The sequence below is a fragment of the Metopolophium dirhodum genome, chromosome 3, assembly GCF_019925205.1.
Source record: "Metopolophium dirhodum isolate CAU chromosome 3, ASM1992520v1, whole genome shotgun sequence".
Taxonomy (NCBI): Eukaryota; Metazoa; Arthropoda; class Insecta; order Hemiptera; family Aphididae; genus Metopolophium; species Metopolophium dirhodum.
This window is the reverse complement of record NC_083562.1, coordinates 29,352,109-29,374,904: the sequence shown is the minus strand read 5'-3', so window position 1 is coordinate 29,374,904 and position 22,796 is coordinate 29,352,109. Positions and strand designations below refer to the sequence as shown.

General features: G+C 32.4%; 1 protein-coding gene across 1 annotated transcript in view; it reads right to left on the bottom strand.

The window, feature by feature from the left end:
* Nucleotides 1-109: 109 nt before the first annotated feature.
* The window catches only part of LOC132940615 (uncharacterized), a 37,339-nt gene continuing 14,652 nt past the window's right edge, over nt 110-22,796 (bottom strand). Inside the window, 14 exon segments of the mRNA XM_061008336.1 lie at nt 110-517; nt 663-914; nt 1,837-2,061; nt 4,366-5,207; nt 10,146-10,314; nt 10,442-10,693; nt 11,418-11,642; nt 13,785-14,317; nt 17,441-17,531; nt 18,565-18,802; nt 19,741-20,032; nt 20,558-20,844; nt 21,352-21,532; nt 21,764-22,031. Of these exon segments, the coding sequence (XP_060864319.1) occupies nt 342-517; nt 663-914; nt 1,837-2,061; nt 4,366-5,207; nt 10,146-10,314; nt 10,442-10,693; nt 11,418-11,642; nt 13,785-14,317; nt 17,441-17,531; nt 18,565-18,802; nt 19,741-20,032; nt 20,558-20,844; nt 21,352-21,532; nt 21,764-22,031 (4,031 nt within the window). The 3' untranslated portion in view covers nt 110-341.

The window sequence follows — 22,796 nt, the reverse complement described above, 5'->3', positions numbered from 1 at the left end:
TAGCCAGTACATGTAACCACTCCGCTGTACAGTAGGGATGAGAGTGTACCTCGTAATCGAGTAAGTGACTGTAATAAATGAGTTAAATTTGAATTAAATTTAAATCATTGCACGTTGTCCACCTTTTTATTATTATCATTTTTAACATCGATAATCTCAATAGGTGTAATACATATTATAATATAAACTGTAACTTGTAGGCTATGGTTAAATAATAACGTCTGGGCAGACTCAAGTGTCTACACATGATCACTTTAAACCACATTCAAACAATAAAAGAAACAAACTAAATTAGTCGTTTAATGATATCGCGGAAACACGAACAACTCGTGTAGGTATAACTATTGAGTAATGATCGGTCTAAATTTTAACACAATACCATTTTTGGGTGAAATAAAACTGGTCGATTCGCTTCTCAGGTCGAGGGGAATTTCGGTTTGCTCACACGGCAAGACTTCGAATTTTGACAATACATTGGACAAGGCCAATTTCATCTCTGATTCGGCAAATCGTTTACCTGTATAATATAATATTGAAATTATTGTTAATTCCATCGACCGACGAATTAGGTAGACACGCATTGTTCACCGGTGTGCAAAATGTTTGATGATAAAATATTATTAAAAAAACGATCAACGTACGAATTATAATAATATTATTACCTAAACACAGTCGCGGTCCGTCGCCAAACGGCATGTAAGTGCCATTGGGTCGCCGAGATTTTTGTTCCACAGAAAATCGTTCCGGATCGAACCTCGACGGATCGGGATAATATTTTGGATCACGGTGTATGCTGAACATAGGTATGAAGATTTTTTGTCCTTTTTCAATAACGAGTGGTTCGTCGGGTAAAGTGTACGTTTTTGTAGCCACTCTCATTAAGCTAAAAGCAATGGAGTACTTGCGACCAGTCTCTGGAATACGATAAACGGACGTATTGAAATATAAAATGCGTTATGTAAGTATGTAACATGAATAATTGTTTACAAATTATTTTGTTTTTAATTATTTGTCCTAATGAAACATTGCATTTAATGTAGAGTAGGTACCTATCATATTTATTTAAACGCGTAATTTTGGATTATTCTCTATATAAGCGCGAAAAGTTTAAGAAACATAAAATATAATTAATATAACAGAAAATAATAACCAAGGCTCAAGGTTTTTAGAGTTAAATGATAGTATTCAAGGTGATTCAAAAAGCATGCTCAGTGCTCACACACACACCGTTTTTCCTTTAATATTGAATTTATTATTACCTATATACTTATTCAGACTTTTATTCGAATTCTTGAGATTTTTTGTATTACCTACTTAAGATAATAGTTGTTGTCCTGTAGAGTTGCAAATAAACAAACTTATGATTTTCAAATGAGCCAACATTACTGCTTAAAATATTAAAAATATGGATGGATTAATATTTTTAAACCACCATAGGTAGTTCTCATATCTTCCAAACCTACTATGGACTATAGTAGAATTATCAACTTTATGACACAAAGTTATAAAGAACTCAATAAATACTCATCTAAACTTTGATTTGGAGACAACATTTTTAGAAAATTTAACATTTGAAACGTTAAATATTTCACAGTAGAAAAGAGGGCGTTATCATTTGAAAAACAGATGTTTGGGTCTCCTCGAAACACTCTTTAAGCGTAAAACAAAAAAAATCACAAGAATTTCAAAACAAATCTTGTCTTTAAGTAGGTATATTTTCAAATTCCGAAAACCAGATTTTGAATCACTCCTTTACCGAAGAAAATGTTGGGGTGAAAATATAAATAATATAATGATCGATACACGTGCTAAAAAATTTCGCAAATATCGTCATACCCTCCAAAACCATGGTAGTGTAATTGAGGTCCATCAAATAATCGTTGTTTGACTGCCCGTCATGTTTTGCTTTCATCACGCATATTTCCGTTCGTAATCTGTCCTGAATTTCTTTGTTCAACGCCAATTCGTAGAGGCAAAAAGATAGCATAGACGACACAGTTTCCGAACCAGCGGTGAACATGAGTATAGCGTTACCGATGATATCTCTGTCGGTGAACTTATCTACGAAAAAAAGTTTTTTTTAAAAAAAAAGCTTAGATTAACACTTTTACTATTGTATTTGTACACCCGCAGCATACCACCATAAAATATAAATGAATTCCAATAATTTTACATATTGTATTGCATATAATAATTTACATTAAATTTAAGTACGGTGACCTTACGTATTTTTTTCATAGGGATGTACTTTTACATTCTGAGCGGAGCGAGTTTTTTTTGTGTGTCATCACTAAATACCGGATTTCCGTGCAATTGCATATTTTTATGGGGTGTTATAAATCCTATAGAAACAAGTTACAAATCAAAATCAAGAGATGTAGATTAGTTTAATGATTGTTTTATTCTGCACAAAATTGCACGTTTCAGGTTTTTTTTTATAAATATGCACTATATATAATTAGTACTTTTGTACAAATATTTTTTCGCCATAATCTATTATAATGTCTATTTAATTTATTATTGCTATACTAATATGTTGTTATATGAAGTATTGGACTTTTATATTATCTAATACATTTATCGATATAATACGACGTACGATATATTAGTTAAGATAATGACGATACTACTTCGATTGTCGATTACTTATAGGTACACGTCATAAATTAAGAGATGGACTTAAAAAAATTGACAATAGCTCGAACAGTAGCCAGTCGGGCTCACCGGGCAATATTATCACTGTTGGGCTATGTAGTGCGTGTTATTGTGCAATATGCGTATTTGTGTGTAAGTGTGTGTATGTGTGTGGGTGTGTATACAATTAAAACTAATAATAAAAAACGGTAACACGGTTTCTGGTATGTGATTAAATGCCCTATTCGAATAATAATTGATGGTACAGAATATAGGAATAAATCACAGCAACACAAAGGTATACAATTCAATAATAATTATAAATGTCCGGCCCTCATCATGAACAATCAGAATAAATTATAATATAGAGCAGCTATTGGAGCTGTTAACTCGTATACAAATATTATAATATACAAGCAATATGCGGCCTTTCTGGCACAAAAAAAAATAATAATAATTATGAAATATCCACGGCCCTTTTGACCCAACAACTAAATATGTGTAATATTGTATAATACATAGTAAAAACAATAATAAAAACTCACGTGATTTCAGTCGGTGCACTTCTGGCCAGCTGCTATACCGGGACCTGTGCTATAGTTTTTACTTGCACAAAATAACGACAATTCACAACATAATCATAACAACAATTGTACAAATGCGGTGATTTGCGACCACACTATATAAATATAATAATATAATACAAAAAAGGCGATTGGCGCCTGTGAGAATATAGTAAATACAGTGTACTCTCGGTAACTCGAAATTCTCGACATCTCGAACAAATAAAATTCCTCTTCTAATAATAATAACACATTAAGAAAACGATAACTGAGACATTTTTTGTGATTCGAATTTTGTTATATTCCCGTGAGCTTCGAGTTACCGAGAGTACGCTGTAATATTATAAAATATGATACACGATGTGAGGATTCGCGAACACACGAATCACAAAGGTGTACAATATATTATGATAATATGGCGATAATAATGTGTGGCGATTTGCGGACACTCAAACGTAGACATAATGACTTGCCCCTGTGGCTCACAACTATAGCGAAATATATAAGTAAAAAACACCTTTACTATTCGAGTGAAAAATAATATAATAATTTGGTACACGTCGGGACAACGTACGATGCGCAACAATTTAACGGCGCCTGTGATAACGCACTGGTTTACATATGTTAATTGTTATATACCTCACAAGCACATTCAATAACAATAATTACAACGGAAATAATACAATACAAAAGTGATTATTTTATAAGTGTGCGTGACCAGATGTTCTTCCGCGACCGATACTATATACTTACACTTATTAGTTATTAGGTATATAGTTAATAGCTATTATTGTGTGGGGCGACTGGCGGTGGAAACAGTATTAATCATATAACAAAATAAATATATTATAAAATATCCTTGGCCGACAAACCGTCTCCGCTCAGAGTCGTTTTTCGTATACAATATTAATTAAATTCAAACCTAGCACCGTCCGTTACAACAGTGACCCACTTGTAACCTACTCAACAGCGAGTGACACCCACTTACCCTCTTTTTTCACTATGATATTAATTAAAATATCTGTTCATAATTTAGCTACCATATTATGTTCATTCACATTACAGCATGTACTTCTTATATCTTCGGCCAGACAAAATAACGAACATTTTAAACTGTTGTGCCATAAATACTTCATTCATTATCCTCGTCTCAACAATAATATTATACCTTCACCGGTCGAGTTCTCTTTCAACACCAATTCTTTACGGGCCTGCATAAGGGTCTGCGTCAAATCGTTACGGACCACGTTGTGCTCTTCGCGGTACTCGAAGACGTCGCTGAACACATTATAGAAAAAATCGGTAGCTTCCACTGGCAACAATCGGATTTTCAGCAGCTTAATCACCCAGGGGCAGATCATCATCAACACCTGTATGATCAACTGCTTCGTGGTGGCTTCGAACATTAACTTGATGTACCGGCGGAAGTCTGAATCGTCGTTCTTGATCGCGTCCAGCTTCATGCCAAACGCGCACGTGCCGATCACGTCCGTGGAAAAACCAGCGGTCACCATTTTCACGTCCAGTCGGTCAGTTTTCTCGAGCGTATCAACGATGCCCGACACCATCTCGTCACTACACTCGTTGATTTGACAATATGTGTCCTTCAATTTTCCGGATGTGAAGCCCGGGCTGAGCTTTTGGCGCATAGTCTTCCATCTCCGGCCGTTGTAGAAGAACAGACTATTGGCCAGCACGGACATGGATGGGTCCACGTCAATACCATGGTCCGTGAAGTACGAGAAGTCCTTGACCAGTATCGTGTGGATCAGCTCCGGGTCGCGGACTAGCAGTATTGGCTCCCTCATCTGGTAAATCCCGAACCATTTTACATTCGGAAATCGATAGTACATCCTCTCGGACATGTCAATCGGATGTTCGATCCTCATCATTATTTTAAACATGTTGCCAAACAGTGGCACTGGTGGTATGTACGGTATGTTCAATTTTCGCCATTTACCATACGTCCAAGTTGAATAATAGTAGGAGCCCAGGACAACGGCCATGACGCTAAGGTAGGTGACATTGTCGAGCAACAAGTTGGTTAGAAACGAAAACATGATCAATTTTTTTAAATGTTTAGTAGTTTTGATACTTTAACGATTATCTAAAACAATTGTGACAACCATAGACTTGAAATTGAAAACGTGTACTGCACTGGAACACGCGCTGGTACCGTAGGTACGCATATTTTGTTTATTTTATCATTACCTATCTGTTTTACCATTTCTTCTTTTTTTGGTGATCATGTAGGCTTAGTTTAGCGCATGGATGGCTTGGAAGGGATACGTTGGCGATTTCATAATATGGTCAACAAAACAAGGTCATATATATGTCCTATACGGCGTTACGATTCGTGAGCACTTAACACACAAACACACCGTCCCAATTCATCAACCGTTCATAATATTATGTTATATTTTAGTCAATAAACAATAACTGATGTTTTGTTCTGAGTAAAATTATGTTTATCAGTTATTTAATAACCTCCGCAAGAATATTATATTTAAACATAATGTACAATATACCTATATTTGAAATAAAATAAAAAACATTATTATCAATAAGTTAACATAATATAATTAAATAATTCACAACCAACTTGTGTTTGAGTTTCAACAGGCACTTCATAATATATTATGCATTAGTCCATTCATTTGTTTTTATAAACGGTTTCCTGCGAAATATTTAATTACATAACTATTGCTAAATATTTCCGTTCCCATCAGCTTGTTGATGCGTTATGATGTCACTGATTAGTAAGTAATCAAATATAACAGCAATGTATCAGGTGATGTGAACAAACAATAGTATTATTGATAGACTTGTTTTGCAAAACATTACAAAATTTTTTGATTGTAAAATGTTTACGAATAATTTGTTTTAATCTCAAAATGTTAATATTTTTTGTTATACATTACAGTTATAATCGTTTATGAAGATTATTAAATTGTAAGAAATATGTAATTAAGTATTACTTTAAAAAGGATGAAAGGTTTTTAGCGTGAATAGGTTAGATACTTCTATTCTCTATAACCTGGCTTTGATTACGATACATCCAGTGTATTCCTGGTTCATAATTGGGCTCCTGGTCCATTAATTTATAATGCGCCCCAACGCCCCAAACCAACTTAAAAAGAAAATTTAACTGTTTTTAGTGTATGGCAAAAAAATTATTTTTTATTTTAGTTAAAATATAAGTTACTTCTTTACGGAAAACAATTCTGAGCGGAGACGTGGTGTCAGCCATAATTGTATAAATAATTAAATTTAATATTTAAAAAAAAAGACAAGAGAAATTGACACCATTTCATTTTTTTTTTGTTAAATGTGGTAAATCTTGTGGGGAATTTTCTATTAAATTACTTAACGTTAGCTAAGAAAAAAAAATGTTAATGAATTTCTAAACGAAAAATAATTTACCAACTCTCGCGATTATTATGAATTTAAAAATTCCTAAAAAAATATTGTGGATTTACGCTCAAATTTTTTTAAATTACATTATTAACAACTTATATGTGGAACTTTGTTTTACATTTTCAAGTTTTTTGATCAAACGAAAAATTACTTATTCGCTATGATTTATTGAAAATAAAGTTAAAAAAAATTTCTTATGGCTATAAATAGCTAAAAAAAATGTGATTTTGTCATGAAGGGAATAGCGTCCAAACACCGAGGTTTCGTAAATTTGCACTTAAACCACCTGTGATCTGTATAGCTCCAAAAATATATTTCTCTAATCTCTACCACGGTCTTATGTTGTACAGGCGTTTTATCTTATTTGTATATTTGTGTTACCTATCTATATTACTGCAATATACTCGATGTACCTATCTATAGGATGACTGCAGCAGCGTCGCATAAGTTTCCACACCACCTATGTGCTTGTTAAACAACATTGGCAATGAAAAACAATCAATCACATCGTCCATGTTGTTTATATGCATGAGGTATTACACATGGCGCGTTTTTTTTATTGTGGTGTCCCCTGTAGGCCTAATCCACATCGCAAGCGAGAACACGCGAATGCCAATCGACTACAATAATATTTTAATTTACATAGATCGGTACACAACGAAAACTTCACTACTCTTGTATAACATTTTTCGTTATTTACACACCGATAAGACATATTATTTTAATATAAATAAACAAATATCGAATTTAACGTTGAATAGGTTTTAATTTCAAATTTTTAATTTTGTCGCAACACGGCATTTGCACATTTTCGGACTGCTATAGCGTTGAATTTTAATGTGTTCCAGCCCCGGAAAGGCGAGCTAGGCTGCTGGTGCCGAGGGATTTATATTTGTCCCTTAGCATTTTAAGGCCAAGAGGAGTAAAAATACAGCAGTTTTATATTATTAGGATGATATCCCCGGATCCTTATTTAAAATTCAACACTGTCCTAATATTATAACTACAACTATATTATTATTACTATTATTATATTTATCATATTTTTATTATATATATTATTATTTATTTATTATAATTTAGAGATTACCAAAATCCTATTTCTAAGTCTCCTACCACTCACTATTCCTATTGGACCTCACCTCTTTATTCAACTTGTTTTAAATATCGTGAAACTCATTCATAAACATTTTTTTACGGTCCTGGAACAATGTGTTTATTTTGTGTGTGTGACGCCGGCCGGCAATAGACCTGATGTGTTTGGTGTGGAGATAAAATGGTGAGGGGACGACAATAATCAATAAATATATTTTACAAAATACTTAATACATAAAATAATCTTACTTGGTTTTCGGCATCTATAGTTTAGCTTATTTAAGCGCCGACTAAGACCTATATAAAAATAATTCCTTATCATCACTTGGACTTAATAACTTTTCTAAAAAGCTTGACGGGTGATAAAATATTGTAGATACATAAAAATATTTCAGTCTTCAGACTGAGAGATATAATCCTTCGATAATAATTGCATTCATTGTTGATGTGCGTGCGTCTATAAATCTAAAAAGTGTAATTGTTTTATGATGAAAATAAAAAGAACTTATACTCAACAAACTAAAAGAAAATTAAAAAAGATAAAAGGAATACAGGAAAACTTTTAAAAAATGAAAATGTTAACAGTAATCAAAAAAATATAAATATAATTAACGAAAGTAAAAACTGATGTATTATATTATACAAATTAATGCATTTTGAATAAAATTAAAACAGTAATAACATTAGTAAGAAAATTAATAACTAGGCAGAACACTAGCTATTGAGCCAGCATATCTATTATGTATTATAATAATAAGTATGAATAACTTGTTAGTGTACGTTTGTTTATATTGTGTTTGTGGCCAACACACGATACAAAAAATGTATACTAAATAGGTATAGCTATCCACTAAGACTTACGTCCATAGTACATGTAGTATTTAAAAAAAAAAAACAAAACTACTTAACAAGAAATCAACGATCTAAGTCTTCCTGTTTAGAGCTAGTCTAACTCTAGTTCAAATCAGTCAAAATTAAAAAGTTCCAACTTAACTGAATAAAAATAATTATAATGCCATTATTGATTAGGGTGTAATTGAGATAGGGGATACGTGAATACCACGTCGTCCAGAAGTCTGAACTAGCAGTAATTTAAATAAATACAATTTACTGGCCAGAAAATTATGCGGAATTCACAATTAAGTATTAACTGTTATTGTTTCACAAAAATATTAAAAATATAGGCATAGTACATAAATATACATTTGAAATTATTGTTAATAGATATACTGTAGTATTAACGGGAACTCTTTATAATTTGTGCCCCCCTAAAAATGTTTGATAATATATTAAAATACATATTATATTACAATAATTATAGCTGGTATGGTCTATCAAAATATATAAACTTATAAGTCTATACCAACATAAAAAAATGAAATGAAAATTGAAGAAAAACATTCTATCAATCTATATTAATAAAAGACAATGATTGCATGTGGGTGTGTGAGTAACAGTTGTGTAACCGATCTACAGTCATTATGGTGTCGTGGTTCTGAAATGTGGTAGATAGGTACCCTATGTCACATAGTGTGTATCTTTGAATTTTAAAGAGGGACTCATACAGGGATTTATTGGCTCATGGAAAACAAATAAATACCTAGTTAATATAATTTTTTACTTGCATTTTATAATATTTTGGTCTAAATAATCCAAATCAATGTGTTTAAAAATGTACTGTTTACATTTCACGGAGTTTAAGACAAGGTAAATCCATTGGCGTTATTTAATTTTTCACTGGCAACACCGTGCAGGATCAGCTATAGGTAATAAATATATCTATACTATGCTGAATCAAAAGCCTAAAAAGGATGACCGTTATGCAAATAAATCCATAGTTTATGACCGATATTTTAATAAAATAGATTCAGCAAAGTCCGTATAATTTCATAGGCTACTTTTTACTTTTAAACACAACAATGTCGAATATAGTTGACGCACGAGAATCTATCGTTTTTTGATTTATATATTGTTGCCATTGATTATAGAAAATAAAATAGTTATAAATTATTATGATTAGATTATATAATTTTAGACCCGAATTTTATATTCGATCAAAACAATCCATATAACTATGTTGAAAATCTGTGCAGTTTAGGTACATTAAACCTTCTTGAACCTTCTAATCAACTGGCATTTAATATGTCACGGGCAACGCGTCGCAGGATTAGCTAATAATATATAGTTGAAACTCTTGAAAGCACTATCAAACATACTACGACACGATGTATGAGTATGATTTTTATGATTCTACCAAATAACAACAGTAATCAGTAGGTTTTTTAAAAAAAGTAAAAAACTGTAACTTTCAAGTTGTTCTTAAATAATACAAATTATCACTTAACACCATATTAACACAATAACAAATGAGCGTCAAAACATTATTATGGGATTGCAAGTTTACAAATAATTCATTATTATTTTCATTATTAATGCGCAATGATTGGTCTAAATTTTAACACAACACCGTTTTTCGGTGATATTAAACTGGATGATGCAACTAAAAGTTCGAGAGGAACTTCGGTTTGTTCACACGGTGAGACTTCGAATTTTGACAATACATTTGACAAGGCCAATTTCATTTCTGATTCAGCAAACCGTTTACCTATATATAATATAATATCAAAATTGTTCATTCAATTGATCAATAAATTACACACGTATTGTTCATCGATGTGAGAAATAGTAAAAATAATATTTAAATACGATAAAATTATAAATAATAACATTACCTATGCACAGTCGAGGTCCGTCGCCAAACGGCATGTAAGTGCCATTAGGTCGTTGAGATTTTTGTTCCACAGAAAACCGTTCCGGATCAAATTTCAACGGATCAGGATAATATTTTGGATCCCGATGTATGCTAAACATAGGTATAAAGATTTTTTGTCCTTTTTCAATAACAAGTAATTTGTCGGGTAGGGTGTAAGTTTTTGTCGCCTCTTTCATTAAGCTAAAAGCAATGGTGTACTTGCGACCAGTCTCTGAAATACGATAAATTACCAATTGAAATTTAAAATAAACCGTACATTATATTAATATATATAGTTCACACAAATATTTTTTATTAGTTTTAATTTAATTTTGCAAAATTAATTAAAGACAAAATAATGTAAACTGATATTATACTGATATAGTTTTGACGAGAACAACTTAATAATTGCATTAAATATATAATAATATATTTATTTAAGTATAATATGTAAAGATTATGGATTGCTCTAAGCACGGAAATTTTAATAAACATGAAATATATTTCACTAATTGATATAATAAAATTACTGGAATTAATAACTTAAATCCTAGGTGAATATAATTGAATGATAGTACACAGGGAGATTCGTCAACGAAATGCTCACCGTCATTTTTGCCTTAAATAATGTTTTTAATCAAATTCTGATTATACGGAATTTTTAAATATATAATTTAAGGACCATATTTTCAAATTCTTGAGAAATTTTGTATTAGGTAAGTACTTAAGGTTAGTTATCGTCCTGTAGCGTTACAATTAAACAATAGCGTCTGTGTTTCGTATTAGAAGCTCCTTTATTGCGGGAATTTTAAAATATGAACATCGAGTAGGTATTGAAGTAATATTGAAAAAATCCTAATAGTAAAATTTAAAATAGGTGCATTGTTGTAGAAAATAAAGGGGTGAGAATATGATTGGTGGATCATCTCGTATATAATTCGTAAATATCGTCATACCTTCCAAAACCATGGCAGTGTAATAGAGGTCCATCAAGTAATCGTTGTTTAACTGTCCGTCGTGTTTTGCATTCATCGCACATATCTCCGCTCGTAATTTGTCTTGGATTTCTTTGTTAAATGCTAATTCGTACAGGCAAAAAGAAAGCATAGACGACACAGTTTCTGATCCAGCGGCGAACATGAGTATCGCGTTTCCGATGATATCAGTGCCAGTGAATTTATCTGCAAATAAGATATTGAAAAATCATAAATCAATAAGACTATTAAAATATTCTATATTGTACCTGAAGCATACAGTCATAAAATAGAAATATAATTATAATTATAATTGTACTAGTAAGCTATATTATTCGATATACATATTATGTCTTTGTACAGCAATATTATATATTGCAAATTTAACTAATTCTGTAAATAAAGAAATATACAATGTGGAAGTGCATACATCACACTGGTAATTATATAATTATCATTAATATTTTTTATCTGCAAACAAGATATTAAAGAAAATACCTGAAATGAACAGTTTATAATTATTATTGTAAGGCATACAATAATCATAAAATATAAATAAATTCTATTATGGTAACGTTGTCCTGTAATACGTGTAATAGGTACGTACACTATACCGTGCGGAAGTGCCTATAGCTTGTTGAAACTTCTAACCTCTATAAGTTAGTTAAAGCAGTATAATATTAGATAAGTATTAAAATCCTTTTATTGGTATTGAACACATTTTCATCGGTAAATTGTTGGTAAATATTTCTTGAATGTCAGTAAATTTCGTTATTACATAAAATATATTGACAAAATATCCCATCATTTTTTTGTATCTTTTTGATATGAACAGAAAAAAATCGTCAAGCAATCACTTATCACTATTACCATGTTAAAAATAGTTTTATATCCAATAAAACAATATATATATTTATATTTCAGGTTCTAAGCAGATATAAATGATTTTACAATAATATGTAGTGTTTTGTTTTTATATTTGTGTCAGTAAACATTTTTAGGAGTAGAAAAAATTCTCCGATAATCAACTTTGAGGAAGACTTATAGAAATACATTTTACCTGTACTGAGGTTTAAAGATTAAATTTCTCAGTAAATTTTAAAATAAACCGGGGAAAAATTCCATAATACACAAAAAAAAATCCCTCAAGTAATTAAATTATCTGCTTTACAGTTATAACATATAGGTGTCAATCCAGACAGAATATTTTTGTAATGATAAATGATAATACTATAATAATATTTTTAAATAAAAAATCGATGTCTGGGAAGTATACCAGTGGTGGTTCGTCAGAAGACGCAAGTGACGTAAGTATGGCCTCGCCTAACTATTGTAAAAAAAAATTATTTCCAGGCTATTAAGAATATTGTATTCAATAATATATAGATATTTTAAAAAAGAAATGTTTTTTGTTATTCATATATTATATTAATATAGTATCTACTAGTTTATCTAGTAGATTCTACTCCGTTACTGTTATCAAAAACCATGACAGAAATAATTATTATTGAACGATAAAACGATCTCTATGAAAGCCGAGGGGCTAAATAATTTTGATTCAGATTTCCCTATACGAGTATAAAATATTGTATCATGTAGAGGTAGAATGTAGATACATCATGATAAAATTAGGCAAAAAATGTGTGCCTCCAAGTTGTGTTAACACTATCCACTATTCATCATTAATAATTGTCTAAACGACATAACTATCATAGGCCTGAATAGTTTAAACGGCTGAACAGGGAGATTTTCGTATAGTGTAAGTGTATATACTACCAACCTGTAATAGTTTAAATCACAAACCAATAATGTCGGTTTTTATCGAACAATGAACATTTTCCGTTTACACTTAAAAGTTGTATTAGTTGTAACTTGTATAGGTAATAATTTATTGTTTTATTGTGTAGATTTGAACAATGAACACTCGGTGTTTTTATAACTTAACACATCAGTACATTACCAATAAACTAAAGATTCTACTCAATAACGAGGCACACTCGATTCATACTTTACAGCAGAATGGTACTTACCAACCTTTTTGTAACATAAACATGTTTTTGGGATGGATACACGTATTTTTGTTTTTGACCAATTATTTGTAAGGTTTTCTTTGTTATGGTTACTTAATAACAAAAACATATTTATGACTCTTTTTGAGAAAAGATATCGAGTATCGTTCTATGGTTTCAGTATAATATTTATCTGTTAAGAATTTAGCTGTTTAGAAAGCACTTGATTATACAGCTATTAGTACAGGCTTCCTATTTTTTGACCAATCAAAATAATGTAACATTTTAAGCTGTTGTGCCTTAAATACTTCATTAATCAACCTAAACTTAACAATAATACCTTCGACGGTCGAGGTCTCTTTCAACACCAATTCTTTACGGGCCTACATAAGGGTCTGCGTCAAATCGTTACGGACCACGTTGTGCTCTTCGCGGTATTTGAAGACGTCGCTGAACAGCTTATAGAAAAAATTGGTAGCCTCCACTGGAAGCATTTGTATTTTCAACAACTTGATCACCCAGGGGCAAAACATCATCAGCACCTGGACGATTAACTGCTTCGTGGGGACTTGGAACATTGTCCTGATATACCGGCGGAAGTCTGAATCGTCGTTCTTGATCGCATCCAGCTTCAGGCCAAACGCGCACGTGCCAATCACGTCGGTGGAAAAACCTGAAGTCACAGTTTTCACGTCAATTCGATCGGTCTTACCGAACGTCTCAACGATGCCGGACACCACCTCGTCACTGCACTCTTTGATTTGGCAGTAAGTGTCCTTTAACTTTCCCGACGTGAAGCCCGGGGTCAGTTTTTGGCGCATTATCGGAATATTCCAAATAGGAGGGGCAGGGGAAATGGGAAAATTGGTTTTTCTATTATAACTCGGGAGGGGGTCACATACAAATTCCAAAAATGGTCATACAAATTCATACAAATAGCGTTTAATTGTTTCGCGTAGGAAAAAGTAGAAAATTCCGATGATGGTGGGCGGGGGACACGGGAAAATTGGTTTTTCGATTATAACTCGGGAGGGGGTCGCATACAAATTCCGAAAATGGTCATACAAATTCATACAAATAGCGTTCTTGAATCTTGCAGTATAAAATGTATGAATACTTAATTATTTATATTAGGGGGGGGGGGGGCTGGAGACACATGTCTCCAGCCACCCTTCCATATTTCCGATATTGCTCGAATTCTGGTGTCGTACAAATTCCAAAAATGGTCATACAAATTCATACAAATGACGTACAAAATATTTGGATAGAAATTTCCGAGATTTTCTTTGGATGGGGGGTTGGGGACACGTACGTAGATAATTAAAAATTTTTAATTGGTATATCATTTATTATATGAACCAAACTTTACTACTTAACACTGTTTAAATTCAGAATATTTTTTTAGTCGATGTCTAACAAAAGTCCAGAACGAAGAAGTAAACGAGGAGAAAAGAAACATATATTTGCACACAGTACCGTATTTACAACGTCAATATGGCATAGGCCATTGAGGGCTGGGACGTAAAAGGGCCATGGTTTGGTCTTTGGTGCCAGGGGTGCAGCTTCCAAACTGATATGTTGAGTACAAAAAGAAGACCTAAAAGTAAAATTACTACTTACAAATGTTTAGAAATAATGCAAGACACGTTAAATATAATACGCAGACAGTTATACTCTATGTGATGTACACTGTCACTGTCTATTATTTTATACTTAATATATTATTTTGTGAGTTATACCTTAGGTATTACTAAATTTAAAGATTTAAATATGTAATTGTTTACCTACTATAGTAGTTTACCTACTATAGTATACTATATTCAAATGTGTAATAATTGTCTTCTTAATCCAACATTATAACCAATAACAGAATGTCTGATAAGTATATTGTGTCATTATAGGCAAACTGTTGGACAGACAGTCCGCTTTATATTTTTTAAATAAAAGTTTTTCTCTCTCTATCTATGATTTCAAATATATATACAATATTTCTCATGAGTTTTTCTACCAATAACTAAAAAAAATGTGACGGTATGTCAAATTAATTTTTTATGTGCATTTGAAGTTTTTATTTTTTTAATATTGGATATTCCCATGTATTTCACTCAATTGATTTTTGATATTTTGTTATAATTAAAATCAAATGAATGTAGCTACTTTACATTTTCACCAAATCTTAATTTTATAGTTTTATACACATGAAACAATCTTCAAAAGAATCTGAACTTTTTTGAGTTTTTTATAGGCTGTTTGTTATTTCGTTGTAGTTTGAAAATATTATTAATGGGGAATTAAAACTTTTACTCGCATCATACATGTTATATAATCAATGACAATACCAATACAAGATATGAATGCTTCAACCAGGATCAATTATTACAATATTCAATGTTTCCAAATTGATTGGATTAGAATCCAATTCACGAATGATTTAAATATACATTTTCCCGTTTGACTATATGGGCCTCTAATATAAAAAAATATTCGTGGGCCCCTCAGTGATTACCGGGTAGCTGGGTGGGCCAGACTAACACTGAGTATATCGTGTTAAATGACAAGTGTGTATAAATAGATTCAAACTTATACATACAATTGACATTGGTACACAGGAATAATATTAATTATATAGTTTTTATTATGTTTATAAATTATAATGTATAATTAATAATTATAATATAGTTTATAGTACACTACAAAATAACAGCCTTAAAACATTTTTTTTTTAAATTACCAAGCGCGTACAATATAATAAATAATATATATATATATTATAAATAAGCTCGTCATATAATTCGTATAAAAGTATTCTAATATTTATTATCACGTGGTTTGGGGGTATAGCAGATTTCAATGTCATTAGAAAATTAGCAAACATATTTGAAAATGTATAAAAGTTATACAAAAAATAGAGTAATACAATAACATAATACTATATTTTATGCATTTTAATTTTAAGTCTGTATATCGAACTTCGGGTAAAATGTAAGTATACAGTTGATGTTATCGTAAATAACGGTATACATCAGCTACAGAGACTAGTCCTTAACCTGATAACTTCACATTTTGTATTGAAATCTGCGGCCTTTAATGACTGCTGTCGGAGAAACTACAATAATATATTATATACCACATTACCACTATACCTACTACTTCAGTTGTACCTAGGTATGCGCATAGTGTTCCCACCACTGGATGGGTTGGGGGATTATTATATATATATAAATGATTTAATAATAGTTAAATTGGTAGGTAGGTTAAATATAATCACTACATTCGTGACGAATTATCGTTTTGGGACCCCTTTTCCCCCGAAATTATTTTCGAGTTGTACCACGACTGAGGTTAAGCATGAATACGATATAATATTATCACCTCATAGGCCAATATGTTATGTGTGGTATAAAATTAAAATTATTTACGGTATAACAATGTGATAAGCAATACGCTACCTAGACAGGGTGGTTTTATATCATGAGCCGCCTGGCAATATGTTAGAAAATACAAGTTTTTTTTAATCTCAACAACAGAATATAACTGATAATATAATAATTATAGAAAAATGTAAAATTGTAGGTTGTTGAATATTAAAAAAAAATGTTGTGTTTCTTGAGGTATATTACAGCCTGGTTCACGGTATAAAATAATCCTGTATAGTTTATTATTATTTATTATTATATTACAATTACATACACAAATTAATGAATAAAATAGTCGTTTACAATTATAACATCATGGTGGGGGAGGGTGAGGAGGAACCGGTATACAACATATTATTATTATTATACGTAGCTATAGAATATTATATTATTATTATATTTGGTGAATATTCATTGTATATATATTTTCACGAACACACGTGGTGGTGTCGGCGGTGGGCAGCACCAATATATATAGGTTTATCGTTTATGTATAATATTATCGCATGTACAATATAATATAATATGACGTATTAAAAATATTTAAATCATGTCGCTTTGTCGACGCATTGGAAATTACAGCACGTTCCTCGTTCCCAGGACGTTCATCAGCTTCCGCGACATGAAGTAAGGACGATCACCTGATCCGTCGTTTCGTTCGGAGTCTTCCACTGAAACATAATAAATATATGACCAAAGATGAAGATGAGTATACACATTATAATATTGTATAATACTAATGAGTCTGATATTGCACGGCATTACTACACCAGTGTCAAATTAAATGCCTGTTGATTTACACTGTCTTAAACTCCGTGAATTAATGTAAACCACATTTATTTCAACACATCGATTTGGGTGGCTTTGACCGAATATAAAATACAGATTTAAAATGATATCCAATAATAACTGATATAATAGTTATAATAACTATTTAGTTTTCTGTAGCCAGTGGCAACCTTATACAAAAAAATATTAGTTTTCGTGAGCCAACAAATCCCTGTGCGGTATGCCCCTCTTTAAAATGCAAAATTGAAAAAATTGTTTTCAAGATTCACATCCAGATATATCAGGGTCATCTTATTGTAACAAATTTTAGAACCATGCGAGTGCGATAGACTTGGCTATGACTTTCTTACACACACGGACACACATATTGCCTTTTATTTATATTTTATAGATTATGTACAATGCACAGATTGTTGTAATCTGTTGAGTGTTCAACATGAAATAAACTAACTTTTAGATTCTGAGCGAAGCGATGAATGTATTGATTTTACAATGATGTGTGTTTTTTTTAAAAAATTTTTTTTTATTTTCGTGTCTGTCAACACCTTTTAGGACAGTAAAAGTGCTTGAATTTTCTTCAACAGTAACTTTTCTGATAGGAAAGTGAATCTAGTTAGTACTTTTGGGGGTCAAAAGTAAAAATTTCCCAGTAGTTTTCAAAAGCGACGTGAAAAACAAAAGAAAAATTAAGGAAAAACGGGAATTTTTACACAAAATCTGTTTTTGAGAAAATCAATTTTGGTTTTTGGTGCAACTCTAAAACAAATGATCGTAGGTACATGAAATTTTGACTGAATGTTTATATAAGCATTTTCTATACACCATAACATTTTGACTTATTTTGAGCTGTTTACGGACATTTTCAGTTTCCAACTATAGGTTAGGTTTATAATATGCATATCAATATGTACTCACAAAAGCATAGGAACAGTGTGTCGACAGCGATGGAGTACACGTGGAAGAACGTGGAAGATATCACCCAGGAGCCGGCGGCCACGATGAACATCGGCAACCACTTGTGATTGAGGACGGGCTGATTGAAAAACTCGAACTTTTTGATTGGCTCTATCGGTTCGTAGAACTCGAAGTAAAATGCCGCGATTGTGGCACCCATGATGACGACCTTGCCCACGAAAAATATGAAATCGGTCACCTGAAACAATACATACAATTATAACAGGTACCAAACTTATTGATTATTCCAACATTGTATAATGTTTAAAAATACTTTTACGCATCTTCTGCGAGACTGTATTTATGATGGATGGATTGTGGGGTCTCGTGACGTGAAATCGTTTACATTATGTCATCACAAGTTATATACATTTTGTCCGATAATTTTAATCCAATTTTATAATAATAATAACATTTTTCTATGACTTCTTTTAAGAATAACACCTGCCTAATATATATAATTATAATGATCATTTCATATTATGTAGAATGACGGAACTGAATTTTAAATTATTTTTTACATATCAGTTTGTAAGTGGTTTTATGGGAAAGTGTCAACGCATGAAAAGTTAATAATATATATATAATAATAATATAAACAAATAAATTATGTCTACAAATTTCGTTGGAAGTAACTATAAGCTTGAAAACGAATACATTTTGCGAAGCGCTCATACGATGGTTTTACCTCATCAAATGAAGAAGTGTCCTACTCATTTTAAATAGAACGTATATAGTATTGAAATATTTGTAATTATTGAATCCTATACGAAACAAATCTGATCAAATTGAAAACATATATATTTATGTTTCTTAAAACAAAACAAAACAAAACTTAAAACAAAACTAAAAATATTATTCAAATTATTAATAGCATCACGCAAGAATAAAACCAATCAAAAGAATATTTTATTTCATTATAACGCCTCATAAGATTTATAATAACATACTTTATTATCTATTTTTAAACTCTTGCAGGAACATAAACTCATCTCGATATGCATCTCAAAAACATAGATTTTAAACATTATGATAAAACTTTGGCAATATAATACATACAAGTTTATATAATATAATATATGATTACCATATTCTCCCATTTATAATAATAATCATAGTTTAATATTAAAATATTACCCTGTCCAGGACCACTAGGCGCAACACGTTCCTCAACAAAAGGTCGAATGCCTGTTTGGCTGAAGTGCAAAAGTTCTTCCCGTACATAGCACACATGATGTACGCGTTCCGGTTGACGAACCGCAAGAACTTGTTCAGCAGCCAAAAGAAGCATCGCATACACGTGAATATGGCTCGGGTGAACGAATTGTCGTACTTCTTCAGCTTGGTTTCCACCCACTCGAGTATCACGCGTATAAAGTTGCAGATGGCGATGATCAGAGACCCATAAGCGACCGTTCCCAGGTGATATCTAGGTAACAACGCAAGCAAGCAGGAGATGAGTATACTTAAATATAATACAATATCTTGCTTATTGTTGACAATTTAACAATAAACAAATATTCAAAGTATCAAAAATTGTATTTTTATAATGTCTAAAGTCTAAATTTTCAATTCTATATTATTAGACAAATAAATCTAAAATATAAATATAAAAATAATTCGAAGACCTAACCGAACCTTAGGTAGTTTAACCAATAACTGCGTATAATATTTGCGTATATTATTATGCAGTAAATATTAGTCATATAGGTCACGTAATATATTAAATATATATATATATATTATATATATATCTTTAGTAGTTGCAGCGATTATGTGAAATACATTTTTTAAGGGGGAAGAGAATGGATAGGTATAAGCTGCAATTCCATTCCATTTATCAAAACTTCTAGATAATAGTATAACACCAATCCCTTCCTTCGATCTAATTTATGTGTCAAACGTACCTACCAGTGATCGTGGGAGGAGGTGAATTATTGTGAATGGTACGTACCTGATTGTCTTGTAGAAGGAACTCGTAAGCGAGAAGAACGGCACGTCCTTCTTGTGGAACGTCCAGTACCACGAGGTGAACGTGATGGCCAGCACCATTTGAGAGAAGGCGGACACAAAGTTCATCAGCCACAACATCCCGAACACGTTGAACAGCTGAAGTCCGGTGATGAAGTCCTGCGACACACTGTGGTCGTACGCGCATTTGGCCAGTCTGCACATGGTATTGTTCTGGCCTAAGGCGCTGCAGTACCGTTCCCATTTGGACTCTGTACACCAGTCACCGTCCTTGTAAATGTTAGTTAAATTATTAATTTAAAAACTGTACGAGGTCAATACTATAATATGAATAATACTAAAATGTGTGAGCAGTGAATATCTTAATAACTAAACGGATGGTTATGATAGGTCGGGTGTTTGAAACGTGTCTATACAATACTGTGCAATGTACTATACTGCATAGTGCATATACGTATATAAAATCGTTTATTATTTATTTGACACTAAGGAAACAACAAAATCGATAGCGGTGGGTGAAGGCTGGGTCGGAAGCAACCGGGAGCGAACTGAGATCGAAATTTGCTTTAGCACGTTGATCCGCCTGAGTCGGTTCTGTCGACCGTTTAATATATACTGCCTATATATTATGTACTTGTATAATGATATTTTTTAGTGCAGTAATGCGAGTACCTATATATTATTTTTTTTTTTACGTAAACTAACGATCAGCTGTGGTATATAATAATATAATAGATTATGTAGGAGCACGGTACATAAGATCGCCAATAAAAATACCTTGTAGTAACTGTTGTTGCAAACACAGTCGTGGTCGTTGGCGAGGCCTTTGACTTTGAACACGTACAGTTTCATGGACGACAGATAAATGGCAACGATGAAAAACCAAATCAGCACCACCAAGTACAACAGCCACTGGAACACCGGGAACGCCAGTGATGTTTTTATCTCGAGTATCGCTCTAAGAATGAAATAATGGTATTATATTTTTTTTTTAAACCGATAGATTTTATTAAACTGCAGGGGTATATTCGAACGGGAATTTCATTGCTCATGCCGTCATGACTGGTAACAGGTTCAGTTATACGGACAATTATGAGTAGGTAAAACGCTATAATATTATTACTATTCGTTACTATTCGTTACATATACATTACATAGATATATTATAATTATTAAATCATCGTCTCACCGACTTCCTTCCACGATAAGCGCTATGGACAGCCGTATCCGTTTGCGCAAGAACACGATCATCAACAGTAACGCGACCAGCGCGACGGTTGACACGACAGTGAACACCAACCAGGTGGACTTTTTGTTTAGTTTGGAGTTTGCGTAGTTGGTCCAGCTCTGTCGGCCGCCGCCCGTCGCAATGTCGGTCGGCTCTCCGTCTTCGTTCAGCGAAGTATCGGTATCGGAGTCGCCGAATGACACGTATTTCACATACGATTCGTAACTACCTGAAGTACAAAACAACGGATGTGTTACAATTTGCAAATTAAAAAGAACTGTCCGGAACGCTATTTGCAATACGCTTAAAGTATTACTTAAAAACAGTGACCCTTTTCCGCGGCGGTATACTCTTAAATAAATCGAATAATTATAGCCTCGGGAATACCATTTTTACTATGTTATATTATAGTTTTGACCACGGATTAAGATATAGTGGACTGGAAACGACATGATCGGCGGGGGTCGAGGGACGGCCGCCAAAAGGTTTCTTACCCCATCTTTTCAGCTCTACCGGTGGTTTTATCTGGCTACATCTTAGTCCGCGTTTTATACAGATGGCGTTGTAAACCCTGGGTCCCCATTTTGACCCCCCCCCCCTGTATATACCTCTTGTACGTGACCACTGATAAGCAGCTCGTTTCCAATCCATTATATCTTAGTCCAGTGTTTTGAACAATGTTGTTGTTTTGTCCATCCACATTTCCTACTTTTCCAGTGGATTTTCATTAAATGTTATTTCATACAAACCTTGCATTGAAAATTATGAACGAAACAAAGAGAAGTTATTTAAATCGGTCGAGCCGTTTTTGAGTTTTGCGAGACTAACGGAAAGCTATATATATTTTTATATAAATAAATTATAGAATCTATATAGTGATAAAAATACAAAACATGTTTTCAGGGGCGGATCCAGAAATTTATCAATTGGGGGGGGGGGGGGGGGGGGTAATTAAAATGTATCCAACAAATACTATTCGTCTATTCATACTTAA